This window comes from Pteropus vampyrus, unplaced genomic scaffold (genome assembly GCF_000151845.1).
Source record: "Pteropus vampyrus isolate Shadow unplaced genomic scaffold, Pvam_2.0 Scaffold173, whole genome shotgun sequence".
Taxonomy (NCBI): domain Eukaryota; kingdom Metazoa; phylum Chordata; class Mammalia; order Chiroptera; family Pteropodidae; genus Pteropus; species Pteropus vampyrus.
Window position 1 is genome coordinate 581,187 of NW_011888954.1, and position 23,927 is coordinate 605,113.

At 40.5% G+C, this 23,927-nt stretch overlaps 1 protein-coding gene across 4 annotated transcripts in view; it reads left to right on the forward strand.

Moving 5' to 3' along the window:
- BABAM2 (BRISC and BRCA1 A complex member 2) overlaps positions 1-23,927 on the forward strand; it is a 362,799-nt gene that overhangs the window by 259,565 nt on the left and 79,307 nt on the right. For all 4 annotated transcript variants that reach the window (XM_011370731.2, XM_023536945.1, XM_011370732.1 and 1 more), the window contains 2 exons: positions 19,437-19,536; positions 22,542-22,612. In XM_011370731.2, the coding sequence (XP_011369033.1) occupies positions 19,437-19,536; positions 22,542-22,612 (171 nt within the window). The remainder of the gene's footprint in view (positions 1-19,436; positions 19,537-22,541; positions 22,613-23,927) is intronic.

The following is a 23,927-nucleotide window of genomic DNA, read 5'->3' on the forward strand; positions in this document are numbered from 1 at the left end:
ATTTTCTACTTCTCTCTTCATTTTTTTCTAATTAAACTTTCTTTTCCTCAGATAACAGCATCAAGATAAATTCAAAGCACCAACTTAATTTTTACTTAATTGCTACATTTCAAAAGAATCCATTTCTATTATTTTCTCAATACATATTTATAGTATGTCTGCCACTGTATTTTTAAAAGCTTTAGTGGTTTGGCCCAAGAGTCTAAGTTCCTTTACAACATTATTTCTAAAGGAAAATGCATTTCCTAAACTCCTCGCAAACAAGCCAACTTTGGGAACCCACTGCGTGGTAAGTGGGGCACTCCCTGTACTAAACGTTCCAATTGGTGGAGGATTGCAATCCTTTCAGGTATTTTAGAGAACCAAACCAGCCTGTAAGTACAGTATTTGGTTTGTCCTCCTTGGGGAGAAAATCATCTAATTAGAGTTGCCATGACAACTGTTTTCATGCAGTATAACAGACCTATTGACCTCAAGTTAAGATTGATCAAGCACATATGTACATGTTGATGACAGAAACCAGCATCCAATTTCTTAGAGCACTGGCTCCATTTCTTCCTAGGTTCTTTTCTAATTCATGCCCCTAACAAGCATTTATTAAGCACCTATTATGTGAAGACCTTATATCAACCCATAAACTATCTGCCATAAGAAGAAAGAAGCAATATAAAACCCTCTCATGGGCATAGAATAAAATCCAGACACCTTACTGTCACCTTCATAATCTGGCCGCTGCATGTGCATTTGACCTTCCCCGCCTGTCCTCCCCTGGCGCCCTCTATTTTGGACACATTGGCCTCTTTCTGTGCTCCAAGCACTCTGGGCCCATTGTCATCTTTGGGGTTTTGCACTTGCTGATTCCTCTACCAGAAGGACTCTTTTACCCCAGATGTTTGCTTGTTTGGCTCCACTTTATCAATTGATCTGTTTAAATTTATTTCTGGAGCGAGGCTTTCCCTGGATGCCCTCAGATTGCCTCCCACCACCTTCCTGCGTACTCAGTCATGCTTCGATGTTATATTTTATTTCCTTCTTAGTGCTCTCTGTTCTCTTGAGTTATTTTATTATCATTTTATTATTGCGTTGCCTCTTATTAGAATGTAAATTCTATGAGAGCAAGAACGGTATCTGTCTTATACCCTACCATGTCTATTAATATTTATTGAATGAAGAATAGGTTGATGAATTTTATGGTGGTCAAGAAAGGCTTCAGATCAGCTTTGATGCTCAGCAATTGAAATGTCACAATTCCTTTTCAATTATCCTTAATTATCCTTCTCTGTTTTTAATAGATTAATAGCAGATTATTTTCTTATTGTGCAATTCTCTAACAAGGCCAAAAAATCAATGTATTACTGAAGATTTAAAAAAAAATAATAAAGTGATTAAAATGAGAAGAAAAGAAAAGAAAAGTTTCATGGATTGGCACTTATTTAAGTGTTTTGGAAAAGATGATGGATGTGGCTAGAAGGCAATTTATGTGTGAGGAATTATCTATATTCATAAGTAGTGTGTGGAGGTCAGTGATCATTTGTTCAGCGAGAGCATTTTTCAGCAGCCAGCTGAACTGTAGTGAAGGGGCCACTTGGAGAGTGAGCATCAAGGAAGCCGGATAGATAGAATTTAGAGCATTAAGGAAACAGTTCAGTTTTGACCAGATACAGGGGACCATCATAGATTCAAGAAGGTAAACAGAGCCTGCAGTAGGGAAAGCAGAAAGCCTAACATGCTTAAGCAAGTCTCTGTTTGAAGAAACAGGTCTACAGTTGTGGAGTCAGGGGGTGGGGAGGGAGAAGGAGGCACCAGTTAGACTAGTGACCTAGAAAGTTTTCAAAGAACCCTGTAACTGCTCTTTCCTCCAAGGCAAATTGTTTTTTTAAGTTCATTAAAAGTGTGATTTTTCAAGTATTTGACAGTAGATACCCACTAAATGAATTAATTTTTCGCTTTGGTTTGAATGTCGATTTTCTTTATTATAAAAGAAACAATTAAACGAGTGCATAAGTATTAGAACTTAATAATAATAATAACATTTAAAACTGTGTGAGGCACTCATTAAATAAATACCTTATGTGATTCTTTAATTCACTTTTCTCAGTAGCCCTGTGAGCTTTATTATCCCTGTTTCACAGATGAGCACACTGAAGCTTAGGGAACTTTTAAAAAACTTGCCCCGAGGTCACTACACTCCATAGCCAAACTGGATTTCACATCCTCATGGCCCATCTCGATTCCAGAGCAAGGGCTCTTAACTACCTAATTTTTCAGGCCCATTCGCAATTTAAGCTCATTTTTAAAAAGTTCTTATTTTGCATTATGTTATATATCTCTATGCTTTTATTTGGGATGCTGACTTTCCTTCTAAAAAATAAATTACTCGATGTTCAGTCCACAGATATTTGTTGCTTGCCAGCTACATGTTATATTGCATGAGAGAAAATTAAATTCATTGAACTCACATTTCCCCCCCAAAATTCTCTTTGTGCTTACTTACATCTTTTACCCAGTTTCACCAGTTGTTCACATTTGCCCCATTCGCCTTATCATTCTGTGTATTTATATTAATATATTATGATTATCTTTTAACTCGGCCATTTGAAAGTAAGTTGGGGACATGATACACCTTACCCTAAATACTTCAGAATGTATTTTCTAAGAACGTGGACACTGTCTTATGTAGCCGCAGTGCAGTTATCAAATCAGGGAGTGCGTCATCGGCACAGTACTATTCTCTCAGCTACAGTCTGTGTGCTCATTTTGTCAGTTGTTCCACTAATTCTCTTTTAGCTGTTTTTCACCCTGGCTCAGGATTCAATCCAGGATCACGCATTATCTTCAGTCATCATGTCTGTATTTTTTTTTTTTTTTTAAGTACGGAACAGTTTCTCAGCCTTTTTCTTCCTTGACCTTGACAGTTTTGAAGAGTACAGGCCAGTTATTTTATTCTTCAATTGGGATTCATTTGATGCTTCCTCGTGTTTAGATTTAGGTTATGAATTTTTGGCAGCAGTGCCACAGACATGATGTGTGACCTGAGGACATCATACCAAGAGGCACATGATGTCAGTTTGTCCCAGGATTGGTGATGTTAACTTGGATCACTTAGTTTAGGTGACGTCCACAAGGTTTCTTTAACGTTACTAATTTTCTCTTTGTAATTAGTAATAAATTTGTGGGGAGATGTGTCGAGACTGTAAATATCCTCATTAGATTTTCACCCGCTAGTTTTAACATCTGTTGATGATTTTCTAGCTTCACCTTTCCTTCTACATTTATTAGTTGGCTTTCTGCTGTAAAGAAATGCTTTCCTCATTTATATATCCATTTGTCTACTTGCATCAGAAAGGACTTATTGATTATTTTTTTAATGGGACACATGCCATTACAATCATTATTTCGTTGTGTAAAGATAACTCATCTCATCATGTTTCCTTTAAGAAACAGTTGTATTTTGAGTGCTGTGTTAGAGTTTTATTGCTGCCATAACAAATCACCACAAATTTAGCAACGTAAAGCAACATAAACTTACTACCGTACAGCTCTGTAGGTCAGAAGTCTAGTACGGGTCTCACAGGGCTAAAAATCAAGGTGTCAGTGGACTGTATTCCTTTCTGGAGGCTCTACTGGAGAATCTGTGTCCTTGCTCACTTGGTTTGTTGGAAGAATCCAGTTCCTTATAGTCATATGACTGAGTGAGTTTCACATCCTGCTGGAGATCAGCTGAGTGCCTTTTCCAGCTTCTAGAGGCTGCCTGCATCCCTTGGCTTGTGGTTTTCTTCCTCCATCTTCAAAGCCAGCAATAGCAGGTCTGGTCCCTCTCACAATTCGAATTTTTCTCTCTTCTGTTGTCATATCTCTCTTACCTACTCTTCTGTTTTCCTCTTCTACTCTCATGTGATTGGTTTGGGCCCACCCAGATAATCCAAGATAATATGTCAAAGTCCTTAACCTTTATCACATCCGCAAAGTCTCTTTTGCCATATAAAGTCACATATTCACAGATTCTGGAGATTAGGGCTTGGACATCTTTGGGGAGCCATTACTTTTCCCATCATAAATACCTATGCTTGTTCAAGGCTTATACTAGGAGGTTAGGACGAGCCTTTTTATTTAATCAGAGAAAACATCAGGCAGAGGACTACAAGCAAAGAAACTGTTCAGTGAGAGAGAGTTTCATGTTTAGTTAAAAGGAATAAGCTTATAATCAAGATAGCTGAGAAGAATACGTAGCAGTAATGGGGCCTCGGTGACAGTGCTCGAAGGGCTGGGCAAACTGTTGAGGAGCCAAACGAGCATGTAGGGCTTAATGTCCAGTGTCCCTGTTGCAAAATGAAACTGATGCTACTGCCTACTGGGACTTCAGTGTACCCAGGGCCTGTGAGGAAAATCAGATCGGACAACCATGGTTTAGTGTTCCTGTTGGTACGCACCCTTTTCCCAGCACCTAGACCTACTGCTTCTGAATAATATGATTTCACCAACTAGTCACTATTTTTTAATTTTGTGCCAGGAAAGTTTGTACATTATGATTCGATCTTTCAGTTGTTATAGGAGTTCTTATAAAGCATTCTTTAATGATATACTCCTAGCTTTCTGAGTCCAAATAGCTACCTGCCTATCTATACTATTGCATTAGACCAGAGTAAAATGATAGAACTAAAAGAGGTTTGCAAGTTACTTGGCCCCATCCTCATTGTGCATGTAAGAAAACTGGACACCGTAAAAGCTAAGTGATTGCTGAAGCCCCCAACTTGCTGAAGACAGTTGGTCTGTGGTGGGAGGCAGGGTGTGGAGCGGTGGTGAAATATGTGGCTTTACGAATTGAATGGCCTGGTTCAACTCAGTGCCCATCATTTACCAGATGAGTTAATTGACTCACGTACTTAACCTGCTAAGGCTCACTGTTGATCTGTAAAATATATCAACCTTATAAAGCTTTTGTAAGGATTAAACAAAGCTAACTTTCAATACAATGCCTGGCTCTTGGAAAGTGCTCAGTACATGTTAGCTGTTATTACCAGTCTTCTAAATAGTAGTAGGATTCAGATCAATAATGGGAAGTCCCAAAGTCCTTGGAAACTTTAAGTCTCAACCTCAGAATCGAACCAAACTATGAAATATTCTGCTTGTCACTCAGATACTTTATTCATTTGGTTGTTGCCCTCCCCATTCCACCTTCACTCACCAAGTTCAGCACCTTCTATTCTTTGTGGTCATTTATTTATATACCTTGGTTTATCTCCCTCTGTCTCTCCTGCAAAAGCAATATCTGCCAATTATAACGACTAAAACTAATTCTGATACCACCAAAGAACAAAGTATACCAGGTAAAACGTCATCATTTTGTTCTACTGTTGCTCCACCTTATTCTAGAAGTTACTCTACAACATAATCTACTCATCTCCAAGTGGGTGGTAGAATTAAAAGCCCTCTCCATTTGGATTTCCCACAAATTAATCTAGAACTTCTATCTTTCACCACCACTGCATATCTATCTGTCTGTCTGTCTATCTGTCTGTCTATCTATCTATCTATCTATCTGTCTGTCTATTATCTATCTATCTATCTATCTATCTATCTATCTATCTATCTATCTATCTATCTATCTATCTCGCTCCCCGCTAAACCCACCAACTGAGGCTCAAGGAAGGTCTATGAGACACCCAGACAGAGCCTCTTCTCTCTGATTCTCTCCCGTTTCTGCCTCAGTTTCTTTCCATTCCTCTCTAGGGAATGTGCTCATCAGTGCTATATTTTTCTTCCCTGTGCTAGGGGCTGCTTTGACCTGGGTGGTACAATGAGCCTCAAGTCTTTACCTCAGTGAAAAGGCAGAGGGGAAGTATGATTTACTGCAAAATGCAAAGTATGTAGATTTAAGATTTTTTACAATGTCGTCCCTGTTCACTCAGTGTGGGTTTTTGTTGTTGTTGCTTTAATTTAGCCATTAAAAAAAAAAAAAAAGTATGACATATTACATACAGTTCTGCAACTTGCTTTTTTTTCATATATCATGGCCATTTTTCCAAATCGGGACCTGTAGGTTATTCTCATTCTTCCTAGTGGCTACATGGTGCTCCATTAGAAGGTTTCACTCTAATGTATTCAACTCCTCAATCGACAAACAGTTCTCTTGTTTGAAATTTGTTGTTTACATTTATGATTTGGTCCTACCCATCATGAACTTATCATTTACTCTCTCCAGCATTTGACTTCAGTCTTCCCCCTTCTGAGGAGGATCCCCACCTCTGAATATGCCTGGGTCTATGTGTCGGGTCTAGGGAATAGTCGGTATGGTTGCCGCTCAGGCGATGAGCATGGCTGTCGTTTAATAGTCTGAGGATGTGATGTAAGTGAGCTTAAGGGCTCCTTCTGCCCTGGAGTGACCATGATTCCAGGTTAGTTCGTAGCAAAGTGAGAAAGCACCCAGCAAAGTAAGTTGTCCTGGGTTCACTGCAGCCTGTGCTGAGAAGTAGTCTTGGTCCGATTGGGAAAGAGAGGTGCTGGTAGGAGCCCGGAGCCCCTCCTGAGTGCTGGAAGCTCTGTGGGGGACCACTGAGCCCTGCATGCTTTGATGCTCAGGGTTTGCCAGGTGGCCCAGAGGTAGTGGATCCCTCCTTGCCTTTCTCCTCAAAGACTGTAAATATCCACATAACCTTCTGTGGGATTGTTCTTTTTTGGAGAGTACTAGGATTCCTGAGAGTTAAGAGTCTGTTGAACTGAATCCTTACACCAAGAGGCCCATTCAACATGTTCTTAAATTGGCATTGTCCTTGTCTACATTTACCAGATCCCATTCCCTTCCTGGCTAGATCCCGTTGTGTCTGTGCCACTGGGTTAAAGGAAGAAAACACATCTGTCTTCTGGGTTATCCCGTTCCCCGCAAGCGGCCCACAGTGCACCCCGCCTGGGCCTCCTGCTGCTTCTCTTCGTCCTTCGTCCGGCGGTGTGTGTGGGCCCTTGTTTACTGTCATGGCTGTTTTGAATCATCTATTTTTGAGAATTTGATAAAAATACTATTTAAACCAATGGATTTTTTAAAGTAAAAGATACAGGTAAATAAATTTATGATATTCAGAAACAGGCTCCCAGTTTTGCACAGATGGATATTAACAGAACTGAACTCCCACTTTCTCCATTAGTAAGTAAACAATTTATTTAGTAAGATAAAACGTTTTTCAGATGACAGAAATCTACTGAATACATGTTATTTTTGTTAAAATTCTAACTATGCTTATAGCCTCCTCAATCCCTCTCCTCTTCAGATTCCCAGATGTCCTTTTTTATCATCTTTTCCCCAATTCCGTCTCCGCAGTGTGCTCCGGAAAAGGCTCCTCCTGCTTCATAGCGGCTTTTGGGGCACGCTGCCTAGAGGGGAGGCGGTTCTGTGCAGGGGAGCAGCGCCTCCGTCCAGTGTCTGTCCTGCTTTGCTAGAATGCTAATACCCTGCAGCCACCTTTGTGGATATTTCCTGGGCAGTAGCTGGCACCAAGGCCAAGCACCTCAGCTGCAGCAGCAGAATGTGGAGGAGAGGGGGGTACTTCTGAGCAAGCCCCTGCCTGCAGTCCCCACTTCCCTTCATTATCCACTGCCTAAACCTTATCACTCTCTGTCCTGCTGAGCAGCCTGGTGATGTGGCAGGGAGATGGAGCTGGAAAAGGGACAGGGAAATCGATGGGCGCAACTCGAACAATGTGGGTAATTTGGCAGCAGTTTCACCTATTAGTTGAGAAAGACTTTAATTTCTAAGGACACAGGACTCCTCCTTCTGTATGTTTGACACAGTGATTCTCATGATGGGGTGGAAGCAATTGAAAAATCTGTCCTGTTAGTCCTTATCAGAACCAGCTACAAGATTTGGGGGTTTTGCTTTTGTTTTTTGTTTTGTTTTTTTTTTCCAAATCCCATATGTCTCTACCCTGAGACTCTAACGTGCTACCCTAGAACAAGAATAGGAAAAGAGATATTTCTTCTCCTAACCATCTCTTCTCCCCAAGAGAATCTTGAGTGTGCTGGGGCAGACGAAGGTGGAGAGTTACTGCCTAGTGTCTTGCGTATGGGCTGCTTATATAGGCTCTAGGTGATGTTCAAGATCAGGCTGATTTCCAACATTAACCAGATGGCATATGACTATTCCATGTGAACCAAACCCAAACAGCATCAAAATTACTTACCAAGTTAGTCACAAAAGATAAAATCACTACATCAAAAGTACTCACCCTTTAACTGGTGTTTTCATCTGTGATGAATATTAGCCAGCTGTTGTTAAACATTAACTATAACATATATCCTGAGGACATGGAATAGTGACTTCCAAACATTTGGAATTGTGGCACTTTATTGTTGGCCCCAAATGGTTTATATGTTGGACACATGTTTTTAAGTTTTTTTAAAACCCACTTTAACTTTATACAGCCCTTCGCAGTGACTGCAGACATCTTAGTGTCACTGAATTGCTGCCAATAAGCTGGATGTGTCTTTTCCATTTCTGCAAGCGAATTCACTTTAAACTGTCTCTGGCTTACTGAAATTTGGGGTGTTTTGTGCTTCTGTCTGTGGTATTTGGAGCGATTGTCTCTCTCACAGTGGCAGAAGTGCACCTAAATAACATTTGAAACAATGCCCTAGGCCTCTGCAACAGTTCTAAGCTCTCACAAAAACTCTGAAGGTTTGGGCCGCGAACCACCAAGAAGCCAACAGCCCCACTCTAAGTACAGGCCTTGCTCAAGGTTAACGGCAAGACCGGCATTTTGTTGCCTCATTTTCCTATTAAGTTCTGGTTGCTGATCGAAGCAGAATTCCAATGCATTGACACACCACCACACTGTTAACACGATAGGCAGGACTTGATTATGGGAGAACAAGTCTAAAAACGGTAAATTGACAAAAAAAAAAAAAAAAATCTTGGGGCCTTGCTTCTCAAGGCAGCTTTTGTGGTTACATTCCTTTATTTGATGTGGTTCCCTCCTTCTCCTGTGCCAAACGGTGCGATGTGGAAAAATGATGAAGCTGCAAAAAAGTGAGGGAGGGGCCGGGGGAGATAGGGAGTGAACTGTTTAGTAACGAGAAAGAAAACAGAGCTTAGGGATCAAAGGCAAAAATACCTGTTTCTCCAAGCAGGAAGAAGAGAGAAACACAGGACTCCTTTTCCCTTGCCTGGGTAAGGACTGAGCCCACCGGCAGCTGGCGCCTTTCAGGCCAACCCATGCCAAGCACAGTAGACAGGGAGGCCACAAACTACCTACAGGTGACTTGAACAGCAGCTTGAGAAAGTCAAGACTGAGCCCCCTGGGTTACCACAGGCAGGGCTAACCTGGGAGGGTCCCCGTGAAGAGGGGTGGAGAACAAAGGCTGCCTTCCATCATCGGATTATGGGAGGGAACACGTTTTTTAATGCCAGCCAACCTTGGAGGCAAGTCCTGAAACAAGCATTGGAAGCTAAATGAGGAAAAACGTTTCCATGCAGGAACAGGATTTTATTTATTTACAATTTTCAGGCTGGGCAGACTTTCTATTGTGTGGTTTGTGACTACCCAAAGTGACATTTCTGAGTTTTAAAATTATCTCTTCTGCACTGTGAAAAGAGCATATATGATTCATCTTAATATTTCTGAGGATCAGTCACCAACTAACAGCTAGTATTTGGGGTGGGAGGAAGACTTTTGTAGGCAGCTTTTTCACCTAGCATGGAAGTGAAGAGCACCAGAATATGCCTCAAGCTTCATTTGAAATCATATAAATAGCTCTTTCTTCTACAGTTCCAATCCAATATCATTATTAGAACTCCCACAGTCCACGAGTTGCCTAATGTTCACCTCACCCTTGCCTGAAAAAGGTTAATGCTTGTAGTTTACCTATTGACTGAATATAGTTTCTAAGAGGTTTGACCAAAGGGCTTGCTTTTCATTTTTGTTAACTAATCTGGGTATTTTTATCCATGTTTCTTTCTGGATACTTTTCCCTACTTTTAGTGCCTGTAGAACTGTCAAATGATCCTATAATCCTAGATCAAGAGTCTGCAAACTCCAGCCCAGAAGCCAGAGCCGGCCTGCAGCCTGCTTTGCATGGCCCATGAGCTAAGAATGATTTTCACATTTTTTAAATGCGTAGAAAAACATATAAAGACTAATATTTTGTGACTCGTAAAAATCATATGAAATTCACATTTCATGGTCCATAAACAAAGTTCTATTGGAACACAGATGTGCTTGTTTATTTACATATTGTCTGTGGCTGTTTTTTGCGCTGCAGCATCAGAATTGAGCAGTTGCAACAGAGACCGTATGGCTGCAAAGCTGACAGTACTTACTAACTGGCTCTTTACTGAAAATGTTTGCTGACCCCTGACCCCTGCCCTAGATCCTTACAACCTTCCTTTTTACATTGACTTTTTCAGAAAAGATATGTACATTTACAGACTTTTAATGTCCATTCTGGAAATTTGACTCCCATATTTTACCATGTATTCATTCGACTTTAATACCACAAATATTTGTTGAGTGCCTGCTATGAACTTGGCATTCTTCTTGTTTCTGGTGTTACAGCAGTGAATAAAACAGACAAAGATCCCTGTTCTGGAGGGCTTTATATTCTAGTGTGGCAGGGGGAGACAAACAAACACAATGTGTAAAATGTCTCATGGAGCTGCGTGCTGTATTAACAGTAAAACAAAGACGAGGGACACCGGAGATGGAAGTGGGTTATTTTAAAGAGGTCGTTCAGGAAGCTTTCTGAGAAGGTGACATTTGAGTGAGATCTGAGGAAGGTAAGGAAGCAAGGACTGCGGATGGCTGGGAAGAGAGTTCCAAGCAGAGGGAACAGCAGAAGAGCTGGGCCAGTGCCCTGAGGTGGGAGCAGTCTGACTTATCCATAGAGGCAACGGTCCAGATGAGAAATTATGGGGGATTTGGACCCAGCTAATTGAATGTGGGGAGTCAAGAATGACTGAAGTTTTTGGTCTGAGACACTAATAGGTTGAAGCTGCCGTTGACTGAAGTGGGATGCGTGGAGGAGCAGTCGGTTTGCAGGCAGGGTTTGCTTGTGAGCAGGTGAAGTTTGACATGCATTTTAGATTTCCATGCAGAGGTGTCGTGTGGGCATCCTAGCAGAGGTGTTGGGTAGGCAGTTGGCTATACGGGTCCTGAGTTAAAAGGTCACAGCTGGAGTATAAATTTGGAAGTTATCAGTATAAAAGAGATATATTAAGCAATGAGATTGGCTGAAATTCAGTCTCAAACCCCAGATTTTTCTTTTTCTTTCCTTCTTTCTTTTTTTTATCTCCAGGACATCTCTCACTCTATGACTAAACAGAATTACTTTTTTTTACTTCAATTTTCCTTTCCTGTGCAGTTCACCATTGGCATGCATCATATATTCTTACCCCCTCTCCGGGCAGATGCCTTTCACCAGTAGACATCCTGAGCAGCCTGCAATATGAAATATGCATTTATCTTTGGGGCCAAAGCTGCTGCTCATTGTGGTCCGGGACCCACGACCTGCTGTCCCTAGAGTTCCTAGCCTTCGATCCAGTGCCTTGCCTTATTTAGTAGTATCTGTGTCCTCCTTTCTTCCAGTCCCAGTCTTGTTTGCCATGCCCTCTGCTTACCTGCATGTCACTGTGTACTTCCTTTCGCTCTTGTTTACACTTAGCAGGAATCACCTTCTTTCTGGTTATTTCCATAAATGTCCCACACTAGGCCGTAAGCTCCTTAAGAGCATGTCTATTTCTTTCTTGTTGTCCACAGTGCCTTTCAAAGAGTCAGTGACTAATGCCTTGGGGATGGGAGGCAATTCGATTTCTCCACACCCTTCCCAGTCCCAGCCCCTGTTGTATATCCTCAGAGTGGGGGTACAGAGCAGTGGCGAGGACCCCCTGCACCTGCATCCACTCTGGAACCTGTTAAAATGCAGATTCCCAGGTCCCATCTCAGACGTGCTGAACCTAATAAATGAGCTTCTCCGGGGTGGGGCCTGGGTATCTGAGTTTTTAATGGGCTTCCCCAATTATTCTTATGCAACCATGAAAAGTGCTAGTGCGATAAAAGGTTACGATCCCAGTTTTACCGTTTCTGGCTTTAAGACCTTGGGGAAGTCATCCATCTCAAGCTTCAGTCTTCTCCTCTCTACAATACGTATATTAGCGCTTGCTACCCGCTTTGTAATGCCATTGTAAAGCACCAAATAAGGAAACAGATTGCCAAGCGCCGTGTACCAGCACCCGGGCCAGCCTCATCTCCTGGTATCTTTTCTTTTTTCTCTGTGGACAAGCCAAGCTCCAGCTCCCCGCAGCATAGCCCTCTGAGCACAAAGACCAGAAATGTGTGCGTGAAGTTGCCTAATGCTGTTTATGTGCCTGAGCCTTTGGTAAATACCAGTAAGTGGGAATCAGGTGGATACCCCTTCTCTGTCATGGTCAGGCAGAGGGATTTTTTTTCTAATTCTCTGCCTCTTCCTTTGATCATCATTAAAACTTGTGTGCAGTGAGGAGGAGGGAGTTAGAAAAATGCTAGTGGATTTAGTCTAAGATTATTATTGTATGCATTTTTTTCTAGCTTTATTGAAGTATAATTTACAAAATTGTAAGATATTTAAAATGTGCAATGTGATGATTTGATATATGTATGTATTGATTTTTTTTTTTCAGTAAATATGTTTTAAAGGTAATTCATAGGAAAAGTAACCTCTACCTGTTAGACCAGGTTAGCCATTCACTGGAGCCTCAAAGTTTTAAACTTATAACTCATGGTAAATTCACTGGTTCCTGACAACTGGTATTTGAAAATAGTTCCATTTAAAAGAAATTGTGATGGAATCAACTGCAGGTAATAGGCCAGAGATCAAAATGCAGGAAGAGTTAAAAAGCTTTTCTCTCCCTTAGCCTATTCATCTTGCGTGGTTGGGCATCGTCATAAATCGTTCACATCAAATCTTAATAGAACATCTGCTAAGTCCATTGTTGTTTTGAGGTGCTTACTTTAAATGCTTTTCCACATGCAAACAAAATCCTGATGGTGGACATCTGTTAAGATTACTGTCCCCTAACGGCTTTTTTGTGATGTTAACAAACTTAAAAAACACATTTCTGAATAAAAACTTGGTTAATGTTCATGTCATTAGACATATTCTGTTTGCAATTACAATATTCCTGTCTTTTGTATTTCTTTAAATGTAAAGTGTCCTTGCTTGCATTCCACTTCCTTTCTACTAGAAAGTGTCCTCAAGTCCTGTGGCCCTCAAAGTCCTTCCAGGTTTCAAGGGGTTCATTTGCATAAAATGAAAAAGGCCCTAATCTCTTCAATTCAGGTACCTAAATAACTTTAATAAATATTTCTGGAAATAGCCTCAGGGGCTCTGTGAGGAGCCTCAAGTCTCTGCCTGAAACACCCAAGCCAGAAGGAGCCCTATGAATGTGACACACGTGGAACCAGACGGTCAGGTCTGCAGGATTCAGAAGTCATAAAAGTGATAACTGAAGACCTGAAAGTGGGGTAGATTTCCGTCAGAGAGACCTGCTTTTAGATGCCTCTCTGCCATTTACCACCTATGTGACCACAGAGGTTCTGTCTTTTCCGTAGGCTCCAGCCTTCTCATCTGTCAAATGGGATAACACTTCTCTCATATAGAGAAGAGATGATAACATATAGAAAAAGCGCCTAAGAAAGTGCTTCATAAATGGACCTATTATTATTCACTACCCAATGCTGTGGAGAGTTCATTTCACCAGCTAAATTCCTCACATTGCCTTTTAAACTCTCGTCATGTATACTGTACCTGAGCAAAGAACAGCTGATTTAAATTATTCATATAGTGCACATTCACATTTTTAAATTACTCTATTTAATAATTCCATTACCTTCTGAGTAATTTAACTTAGCAATTTCTACTTCTTCAGATTTTGCTCCAAAGGAACATTTACCAAGTGTTTAATCATTTTTAGCGTTGTCTCAGAACATTTCCATATTTACATGTCCCTCTAAAAATGGGAAACAAGAAATGGAACACAGTGCTCCACTCACAGTGGGCCTGGTGGTAGGCCACTCTAAATAAAGACGTGAAGCGTGCTCCGTGGGAATATGAGACCTGTCATAGATGTAATATGGTCGGGTCTATGCCAGTGCGTTAGTGGACCTCTCATCCAGTTTGACTCCCCAAATTTTCTCCTACTGTTAACTTAACCTGTCATTTCGATCCTTTATTTTTTGCTCCTGTTACACTCATTGAGATTTTTTTCATTTTGAATTATACTGTGATTTTGTTAAACTGAGAGATCCAGAAACTCTTGAGATGGCTCAAAGTTGAATCTATAAAATGAGATGGAGCCTAACAATAGCTCTAGGAAATGCTTTACTGGAGGAAAGGAAATCCAGTTATTCAAAAAAAAGCGTCTTTCCTTGATGTAGTATTTATATACTTCTGGGTTTTCAGAACCTATATATGACTTTTTTTTGATCCTACCAAGTTAACTTGTTGTGACACATGATAGCTTAAGATAAGAAAAAGTGGGATGACAAGGTGATGAATTTTATGGATAAAAGCTTTTTTGAGGATAATTTCAGCAGCCACTTATACCACTATTTCAGTATATAGGGTGATTCAAGTTTTTAAAACTTCATACCATCTTTCTATGAAAGACTTTCTAATGGAAAAGGACAGAGACTTTGGAACCAGAAAGACTGGGATTCAGGCCCATCTCTGCAATTTACTTGCTGGGTAATCTTGGATAAGACACTTAGACTCTTAGAACCTCAATTTCTTCATCTGTAAATTGGGCTCATTAAGTCTACTTGGCAGGGTTGTCGTGAGGTTTAGAGATCATGAAATGCCTAGTACAGTGCCTGGCCAAAGTGGATACTCAACAAATAACAGTGATTTTTGTTTTATTGTAATGGCTCTTCTGGCAGGCTACCAGGAAGCACTCTGGCATTATAAAGTACTGCAGATTCTCGAGGTCCCTGGCATTCCTCTGCCTTGAAGTAGTGCCCTAGTCACATATTCTGAATGGGAAACTTAAGACCTTAAAGAATTAGGCATACAGTTAGTGTTTGTTGAATCGAATTGAAGGCTCGCCTTTCTCTAGGATTTCTCTTAGCTTGAGGGCCAGTGGCAGCTTGTGTCTGGTGTCCCTCTGCCACCCTCAAAGTTCCCCATTGCCATGCTTCAACCTCCAACACTCCTGAATCATACTGTGGAAGAGGCAACCAAGGCAACTCCTCTCCCTCGGAACCAGATTCAAAGGCAAAGCGGGACACTAAGGCGATCCAAGCATCTCTGACAGTGCCTTAACATAACTATTGAACATAGAACACTCAAATGAGAGGCATTTTAGAATAAAGTCTCTCTTGGAGTGCTCGGTGTTATTTTAATATTAGTGTAACTCTAATTGTTACTCTAACCTTTTAATTGTTGAGAGAGATGCATCTTTTTGAGAGTAGTGTTATCCCCACAGCCCTGAGGAGAAAGTTGAGTAGAACCAAAGAGCAAACTTGGCAGAAGCAAGAACTGTAATTGAGAATCACTGGCCTTTCTGGTTTTCTCGAGTGCTAAATCACATTTTGCTCACTTTATTTGGCCAGTAAGGTAGAACCCACATGGGTAGGAAGGAGTTGCTGTTCCCTAATGAGTTGAAATCAAAACCCCATTGCCCCAATCAAGCTTTCAGACAGGCTGATTCCTTGCATTTTTTTCATGTCATAATGCTCAAAAATATTTCTTTTCTACTGTTGGACTGTTGCCAAGGCAAGTCTTCAATATTAGAGACGCTCTGAATATCCATCAACAGAACAAAGTTCACAAAGGGCTCTATTAGCTGTATTCGCATGGAAGACAAAAGTATTAATATGGTTAACATAACATAACTTTTAGAGCCAGCAAGACAGACCTGGAAGTGCTTTCCTGGTTACCTTTGACCTGTTTAACCCCATTGTTGGAAAGGCTTCTCAAAGCCTGGCCTTGTCCTTCTAATTTATATCTACAATTGCAGTGCTAAGAATTACCAGGTAATTTCCTGTTTCATTTTAGTCCATAAAGAGATAGAAAGTACTTTCTCAAGACAGCCCTTTTCACCTTTCTCCTCCTAAGTTCAGTCTGAGACTCTGGTATAGCAGTTGACTTTTCCTCACCTTTTACCCTCCTTTCTCACTGCACCGCTCTAGAGATCAGAAGAATCAACAGCAAGTGGTCCCTTTCATCTCCTCCTCCCCTTCCCCAGCCACGCAGTGGGTTAGTCAGGTCCTGCCTTCTGTCCAGCCAGCCGTGCATTCCTGGGGATAGCTGAGTGAGCCCTGGAATCTCTGCACGGGGTGAGTTTTCCGTTGTACAAGCTCAGTCCCATATCTTTCAATTCATGAATATTAAAAACAATTAGAGATCACAAGGCCTTCCCTCCATCTTTCACCCTTTAAAAACATAATAGCTCTTTTATTTCATGGCACTTAAGTTTGTTTATTCAGCATGATCAGGGCGGCATTCAGGCTATAGCAAGCTGTTAAATATTTACCCAGGAGGAGGATATTTATACATGAATCAGCAGCACTTATCAGTGTGTGACGCTGGAAGTCAGGTCCAGTACCCTCACAAGCTAAAAAAACTGCTGTACTGAGTTGCATAAAGGGTGCAATAAGTGTCCCTTTAGAAACAAACTCTCCTTTAAAACTATCCTCCATGGTATCGGAAGCGCTTCACACAGTGAAGCTTACCCTGCACCGCTAAGTCCTTCGCAGTTAGACATGACACAGTCGTTGGTCCCAGTGAATCCAGTTGTCCGATGGTTGGGGGTGGGAGAGTATGAGGTATGCACGAAACCGGGAGGAATGCCTGCTCTGCTGCTGTGTGGAAAGTCGAACAGGGAGAGGAGCTGTCCATCACAGCGCCTGCATCAGTGGTGGTCTGCGGGCTTCGGGAAGCCCGTTAGCCTCACCAGAATCCCAGCCCAGCTCACTGGTAGCCAGACCAACTGTTTCTTTCCATCCCTGTGGCCCTTTCAAGGTTAAAATCCCCCTGCTCTCAGAGAGGCACATAATTCAGCAGTAACACCATGGACTCTGGGGACAGCCAGGCCTGAGTCCAGATCTTGACTTTACCATTTTATGGTTGTGTGAACCCAAGGAAATTTCTTCTTGCTGAGCCTCGATTTCTTCACCTGTAAAATTACAGTGATAATTCCCACCTCATTGAATTGTGGGATTACATTAGATAATGAGAACGCACCTCGCCACAAGTATTAGTTCTTGATAATCACAGAAGAGAATGCAGAGAGACGGGGCCCGGCGGCGAAGCGGCCGGTGTTTTGAATTTCTCCACACCTCCACTTCTCCCATCGTTATCGGTAATTTTTGTTTAGTGCTTCTATTTCAGAAGCAGAGAGAGAGAGAGAGTTTCAAGTTTAGAGGATTACCCACAGACTATTTTCTTTCTTTGTATTCATCATAATGGATGATTAAGAGCTTACCGTGTGACATTTTATACAGGTCAAAGCCATTATAGTCAATTCCGGGGAGCTGTCCAGCTTATTTTTTGGAATTTTATTATGCTAAGGATTGTTGCTCTAAGCAAGCTATGAGAAGCCCGGATCTTGGTATTCTCTGTGTTATGCAGATATTTCACCAGTAACTACAGGATATAAATATTGGGCTTATTTTTGTTTATGCTATAGAATTTTCTTCTTAATCTGTTTTCCATCCTAACAGTACCATTAGAACCTCCGGTTAGATGTGTGCCTTCTTTGTACTTTTTCATACAAAAGAGGGGATGAAAAGCCTTCTTCTGGTTCATAAGAAGTCATAGGAATTTTCCTAGTCTTCTTTAGAGTTTAGCCTAATCTGATCCAGCGTCTGCTCTGAGAGTAGCAAACGGAAATGAAGTTCTTGCTGATTTTGAGCAGTTGCAGAGTGTGGATGATCCATTAATGTCATCGTAGTCAGATGCTGTCTTGTAATTTTCTCTGCTGTCAGAGTTGTGCTGTTTAGGTTTCATCTGAGTAGAAAAAGTCAACAGTGAATATTTCCACTCTGTGTTGGCTTCTTCACATCACCTGAGGTTTTACTTTTTATTTTTTTTGGGGGGGTGGGGTGGGGGGTGCGATTTTTCATTCCCTTAAATAAATAAAGATAATATTAATTTTTACCAGAAAACTTACTTTCAGAAATCTGTAGTCAGTAGGGAAACAGGCTGCGTCTGGGGTCCTTACAGTAGTTATGGGTATCGTTTCCTGTATCCCAAATTCTAGACTGAGTCTATCTGTTCTAAACTAGTTAGGAATGGTTTTCTAGACTGTTACTGTGAACTGTTTTGCTTCCTTTACAATCTTGTAATCATGGGAACTTGGATAATGAATAATCACAGCACTAAGGGATTTTAGGGGTCTTTTTATATCTCATCATATTACAGAGAGAGTTTAAGGAGCTTACAGAAATATATAGTACATTAAAATAAAATTCAAATAAGAAAGACAAATTAGGCCTAAAGGAAAGTGAGAGGAGGAAAGAAGATGAAAGGAAAATTAAGGATAATATATGAAGTACATGCTGTAAGGTTCTGAGCAATTTCTTCTAATAATCATGTGCTGGCTAATTTAAACTGAGAAGGGAATCTCCCTGCAAGTTTTGAAAACTGTTACTAAATCAACATTGTGTCTTTGTTCTTAGATCAGTGATTTTTGACTGTACTTCGAATTGAACATCAGTGTTAACTTGGACTAGTTGCAGATGTCCTACCCACACTGGCCCATAGACAGAGCACCAGGTAGCACAGTATTTCAGAAAATGTTTACTTAGTTGCCACCTTTTGAATATTGAGAGATTAAATAATCTGGATTTCTGGCTGTACTTGAAAAATTAAGCTTGCATCCATCTGTGGAGCAGCGGAGAGCTATTCCCACTGTGCATAAAATTGCCAGTTCCCTCCATTCATTTGCCTCATCTGCCTGGGCTGGGTGGACTCCGGAGTTCGCGAACCCCGCCCTAGACTACCTGCCTCATGTTAAAAATGAGGACCGTAAAGCCCAAGGCAACAGAGAACTAGCTGTTACAATGATAGTTTAGTTTACTTAAGGTGTTTAATGAATGACTTATCTTTGCCCAGCACTGAATTGAGCATAACAAAGAATATAAAAGTCTATGTTTCAATAATGGGTACAACCCACTAATGTTGGTAAGACATTTATACATGCCAATCAAAATTTGCTAATTTGTACTATTGTGTGATAGAATCATTAGTTGTTATGAATCCTTAGTTGTTAGTCATGGGTAACATGAACATGCCGATTTAACAAAATCGATTGACATATAGAAATGTAATCATAAAGCGAAGCCCACATTCTCACCATCGTTAATTCAGGCAATTGGTGGGCAGATCTTTGTAAGAGAAGCCGAGGCTGTTTGGAGTTTCACCTCTTAATTGCTTGAGCCCTAAGAGAAGTGTCCACTGTACTCTTGTCCTTTCAGTGCACTTGGAGGCTCCTCAGCTCTTCACATTCCAGCTTTCCCAGGAGGAGGATGTCTCATTGATTATGTTCCTCAAGTGTGCCACCTGCTCACCAACAAGGTAAAAGCAAGCCCCAACCCCTGCCCCGTGAGTCTGCTTTCTCCAGTGTAGCTCCAACCGAGCACTGTCCTGTAAGCGCCATCCTCGAACCCCGTCTTCTTAGTTTCACCCTCCATCTAATATCGGCCTTTCCTGCTTTGCATTCCAATTTATCGGTTTCTCTCCCTATTTCTTTGCCCTCCTTCTTCCTTTTCTAAGGAGTCTGACTTCTTGTTCCAGCCTTACTTTCATCTGTTAAACATATATCTTCTCTTTCTTGAAATTTTTTATGCCCTAATTTTTTGCTAGATTTTATACCTTCTTATGGCTTCAAATTTTTTAACTTTATTTTCCAATTATTTTATGCATGCATGCACGCACACATGCGTGTGCGTGTGCGTGTGTGTGTGTATGACTAGTTAGTATTAGGGTAATCCTATAGAGCCTTATCTCTTGCTGTTTTTCTGTACCTCACTTTTTAATAGTCAGTTCTTGATTTTCTCTGTCATGTCTAGGAGCAGTTTGCTAGAGCCCTGGTCCTGGGGGCAAGGTTTCCAGGTCAGCTGGTCTTTCAACCAGGCACATCAGATTATCTAAAGCTTTCTCTCAGCTGCATTAATGAGCCATTACATTGGCAAGTAGCTAGCTGAGTTTGCATTAATGGTTGTTGTCAGATGTGTCTAAGAAGTATGTCCGGCCAGTGTATTTAGCTAAAAATTGGAGATAATAATCCACAAGCAATACTGACTTTCTTCGCCCAAGTGAACTGACTCAGTTTGCTTAATTCCCAAAGTGCTGTTTACTTTGCTCCTATTGACTTCGTCACATTGGCTTAGAAAATAAATCTTTTGTTTGTCTCTTTCATTCAAAAGATAGCTCATCTCTACATAGAAAATAATATTTCAAAGGCTTCAGTATTATTTTTTAAATGTCAGAAAAACTAAAATCTGGCAACTCTGCAGTCTGTGGGCTTGGCACAGATTCCAGAGTGTTTAACTTTCATGGAGTGGTTGCTTCTCATTGGACCAAATTTCCCCAGCCTCTACCCTCCTACGAAACTGATCAGAGGACAGAATTCTTATTTACATTATGGGACTTTGCACTGCTTTCAAATCTGTGTCCCAGTATTATAGAGAAAAATGCAAATTTGGTCTTCCAAAACCAAGAAGAAAAGCCTTTTTAAAGCTCTCCAATTGAGATTAATTTTTAGTCATACATTTTCCTCAAAAAAAATTATTATACCATTTTCCCAGAAATATAAGAATCAGTTCATTTTTCTTATCTGGTTCCCTTTCATTAATTTCACTTGTCTTTTAAAATTGATGTTCTTCTGCTTGCTACAAACGAGGACAGTATGGCTGCTTTTAGAAACAGTCTCTTCAAATGAATTTCCATAATTACATTGGAATCTATCTTTATAGCCAGTTTTGTTGTGGGTTTCTGTTAAAATGGTTTTCTGTTTTTAAAATCAAGTATACAGAACTGTTTTCATCTTCTTTTTAAACAAAGCCACTTAAACAAACTTATCATCTGTTTTTCTTTTCCCAAAATAACATTTCTGATCCTGCATTAAGCCTGCAAAGTAAGCACTGTTTTTATAAATTGACATAAACCTCTATTATATAAATAGAATTGTTTTACTGTTAAAGGGTACAACGTGGCTATCAGTACCAATTGTGTCAAGGTTATTTCAAGCACTTTATCTTGAGCTTTTGTTAGCTATGGAAACTCACTATAGCTACAGCCAGTATAAACAATTTCGGGGGTCTCTTTCTCACTGTTTTTTTGCAGTCATTGTAAGGACATTATAAGGGATGTATTTTTGTGTTAGAAGTTGATGGGTGAATGACTAACTTTCAGATGCCTAGCTTACTGAGTTCACAATTTTTTAATAGAAACTGTTATTTGGTGATAACAAGGAAATATAAAAAGGCAAAATAAAATCTCCTATTACGACACTCCTTATTCTGAATATTAGGAATTTAAAAAGAAAGAATTAAAAACATTATCCTGCCTTTTCAATAGGAGTTGTAGTTCAGGATAACCAAATAGCACCATTTGATGAGAGGAAGCTCTTCTTTATGCAGAATTTCAGCTGACAAATGCGAAAGGAACAGTAGAATTCAAAATTTACCATTTTTCAGGCTCTAATGAAATAATTGATTCAAATAAAGATTTGCCACAGTTACTAAAACCATGAGGTGTAGTGTTGGTGGGGAGCTAGATCCTCACATGCTTCCAGAAGTCTACCCCATGGGTTACTCACTATGGCAAAGGGGAAACAGCTTTTTTTTTTATAGTGGAGTGATCTGGCTGCCATCACCTTAACCGATGATCAGACCCAGTCTCACCTATGAAGTTTTCTTGCCAAAAATATTTAACCTGAATATATTCACCTTTAGCTCTAACTTCCAATTTATAGGGAACATAGAGCATAATGGAGAAAAGGGAAAGAAACAAATCAGAGAATCTAGAATGCAGAACTAGCCCCATCTCTTTGAAAAGTCAATGTCATGTGCAGGCATACACACATAGAAATGTGGACACACACCCAGAAGGTCCTGTTATTCTAGATGAAAAGATTTTCTAGATAAATTGCCTGATCTCTGATTATATCCTTTTTTTAAAAGAAAATATTTTGGGGACAACTGGGAAATTTCGAAAAAGGACAGGATACTAGATTAATTCAGACAATGATTGCTAAATTTGTCGGGTATGATGATACTATACTTATACAGGAAGTGTCTTGTTTTTTGGAGATGTATGCTGATGTATTTAGGACGAACTATCATGATGTCTCTAATTTCCTTTAAAACATTTCAGCAAGCTTGACTGATAGATTGATGGGTAGGTAGATGGCTAGATGAAGCAACTAGACCAAATATTCACAGTCGTTGAATATAGGTGGCGGAAATATGAGTGTTCTTTTTACTATTCTTTCTCGTTCTCTGAATCTTTTAGATTTTTCGTAATAAAGCATTTGAAAATTTCCTATTCCACTTCTCAGCTTTGGGTTCCTATTCCAGGTGCAGTATGTGATTCAAGGATACCACAAAAGAAGAGAGTATATTGCTGCTTTCCTCAGTCACTTTGGCACGTAAGTTCTTCTTTGCTTAAACCGTGTGTCACAGTGCCCTCTCTTCCTGATGAACCTGTGACAGCCTGACTGAGGAGATAGCGCTTATTTCTCACATATGATCCCTTTTCAATGCCATTTTGATTCTTTTTGGTATGTTGCTTGCTCTGAAGCTCCCAAGAAGCCTTTCTTTTCTTTTTTCTTTTTTTTTTTTTTTTCTTTTAACATTCTTTAGCAAATAATAAAAATTGAATTTCTTTCCAGGAGCAGCAGCATGGCTGGCCCCAAACACAGCAGTAATCATGGTAGCAAACCTGCTTGTGATAGAGTTCTTTACAGTTTGCACAGCACTGTCACCACCCTCAGCTCACAGTTGTCATGAGGTGAACCAGGCAGGTATTAGTGACACATTTTGCTGAAGAAATCCCTGAAACTTTGAGAAACTCAGTCACCCAGTGGAAGTCACACACCTAGAAGTGGTAGGGCCAGGGTGGGAACCGAGGTTCTCAGGACCCCACGCCCCACCGTGCCACACAGATTTGGGGAGGAAATCTAGCATTAGACACGAAAGTGATGACTCCTTCTTGGGATTAGGAGTTGGAAGAAGGCACCTCAAGGGAAAAAGGCAGCATGTAACCACAGTGACAGAGTGGGCCCCTCCTGCTGCTGCTGTCCCCTGAGCTTGTCCTTTCCTTCACATTGCCAGTGGCCGTGCTGCTCTGCAGCTTCATTTCCTTAATGATGGCAGAGGCCTTACCAAGCTTCTGCCCAGGGCGGGTCTCAGTGGGAGGAATGCAGGTTCCCCACAGGCTGCGTTAGATGTTCAGCGTTCGACCCATTTGGGGAGACTATAAACACTAAGGGTTTTAGTGGCCCAGTTATATCCCACCTTTTTGCAGAGACGGTTTATAAATATATAGAGGTAGATACAGTAACACAAAATTAAAATTTTAAGCAAGCAAATGAAGAAATGGGGACAAAGGAAAGTGGGACTAGGAAAGAGAAGATGAAATAACAAGTAAGGTCGGTCATTCCCTGGGATAGAATTTTACAAACTGTGGCAAGATTGTGAGCAAAATTTCTGATTCCTCAGAACAACTTCAAGAAATTTGCTCATCCGTAATGGGATTTTTCATGTCTCCGAAGTAGAACGGTCAATATCTAAACAGTATGACTGTCTTTCACATACTTCTTTAATACTTAAGATTTTTTTCAGCTTTATTTATAAAAATTTTGAGAAAGTTAAGATACTGTAGTTAATAAATGGCTTCTGATTTTTGAGTAAGATTATCTTTAGTGTATATAATTAAAAATAAAGAAACTAGCACAATGACCT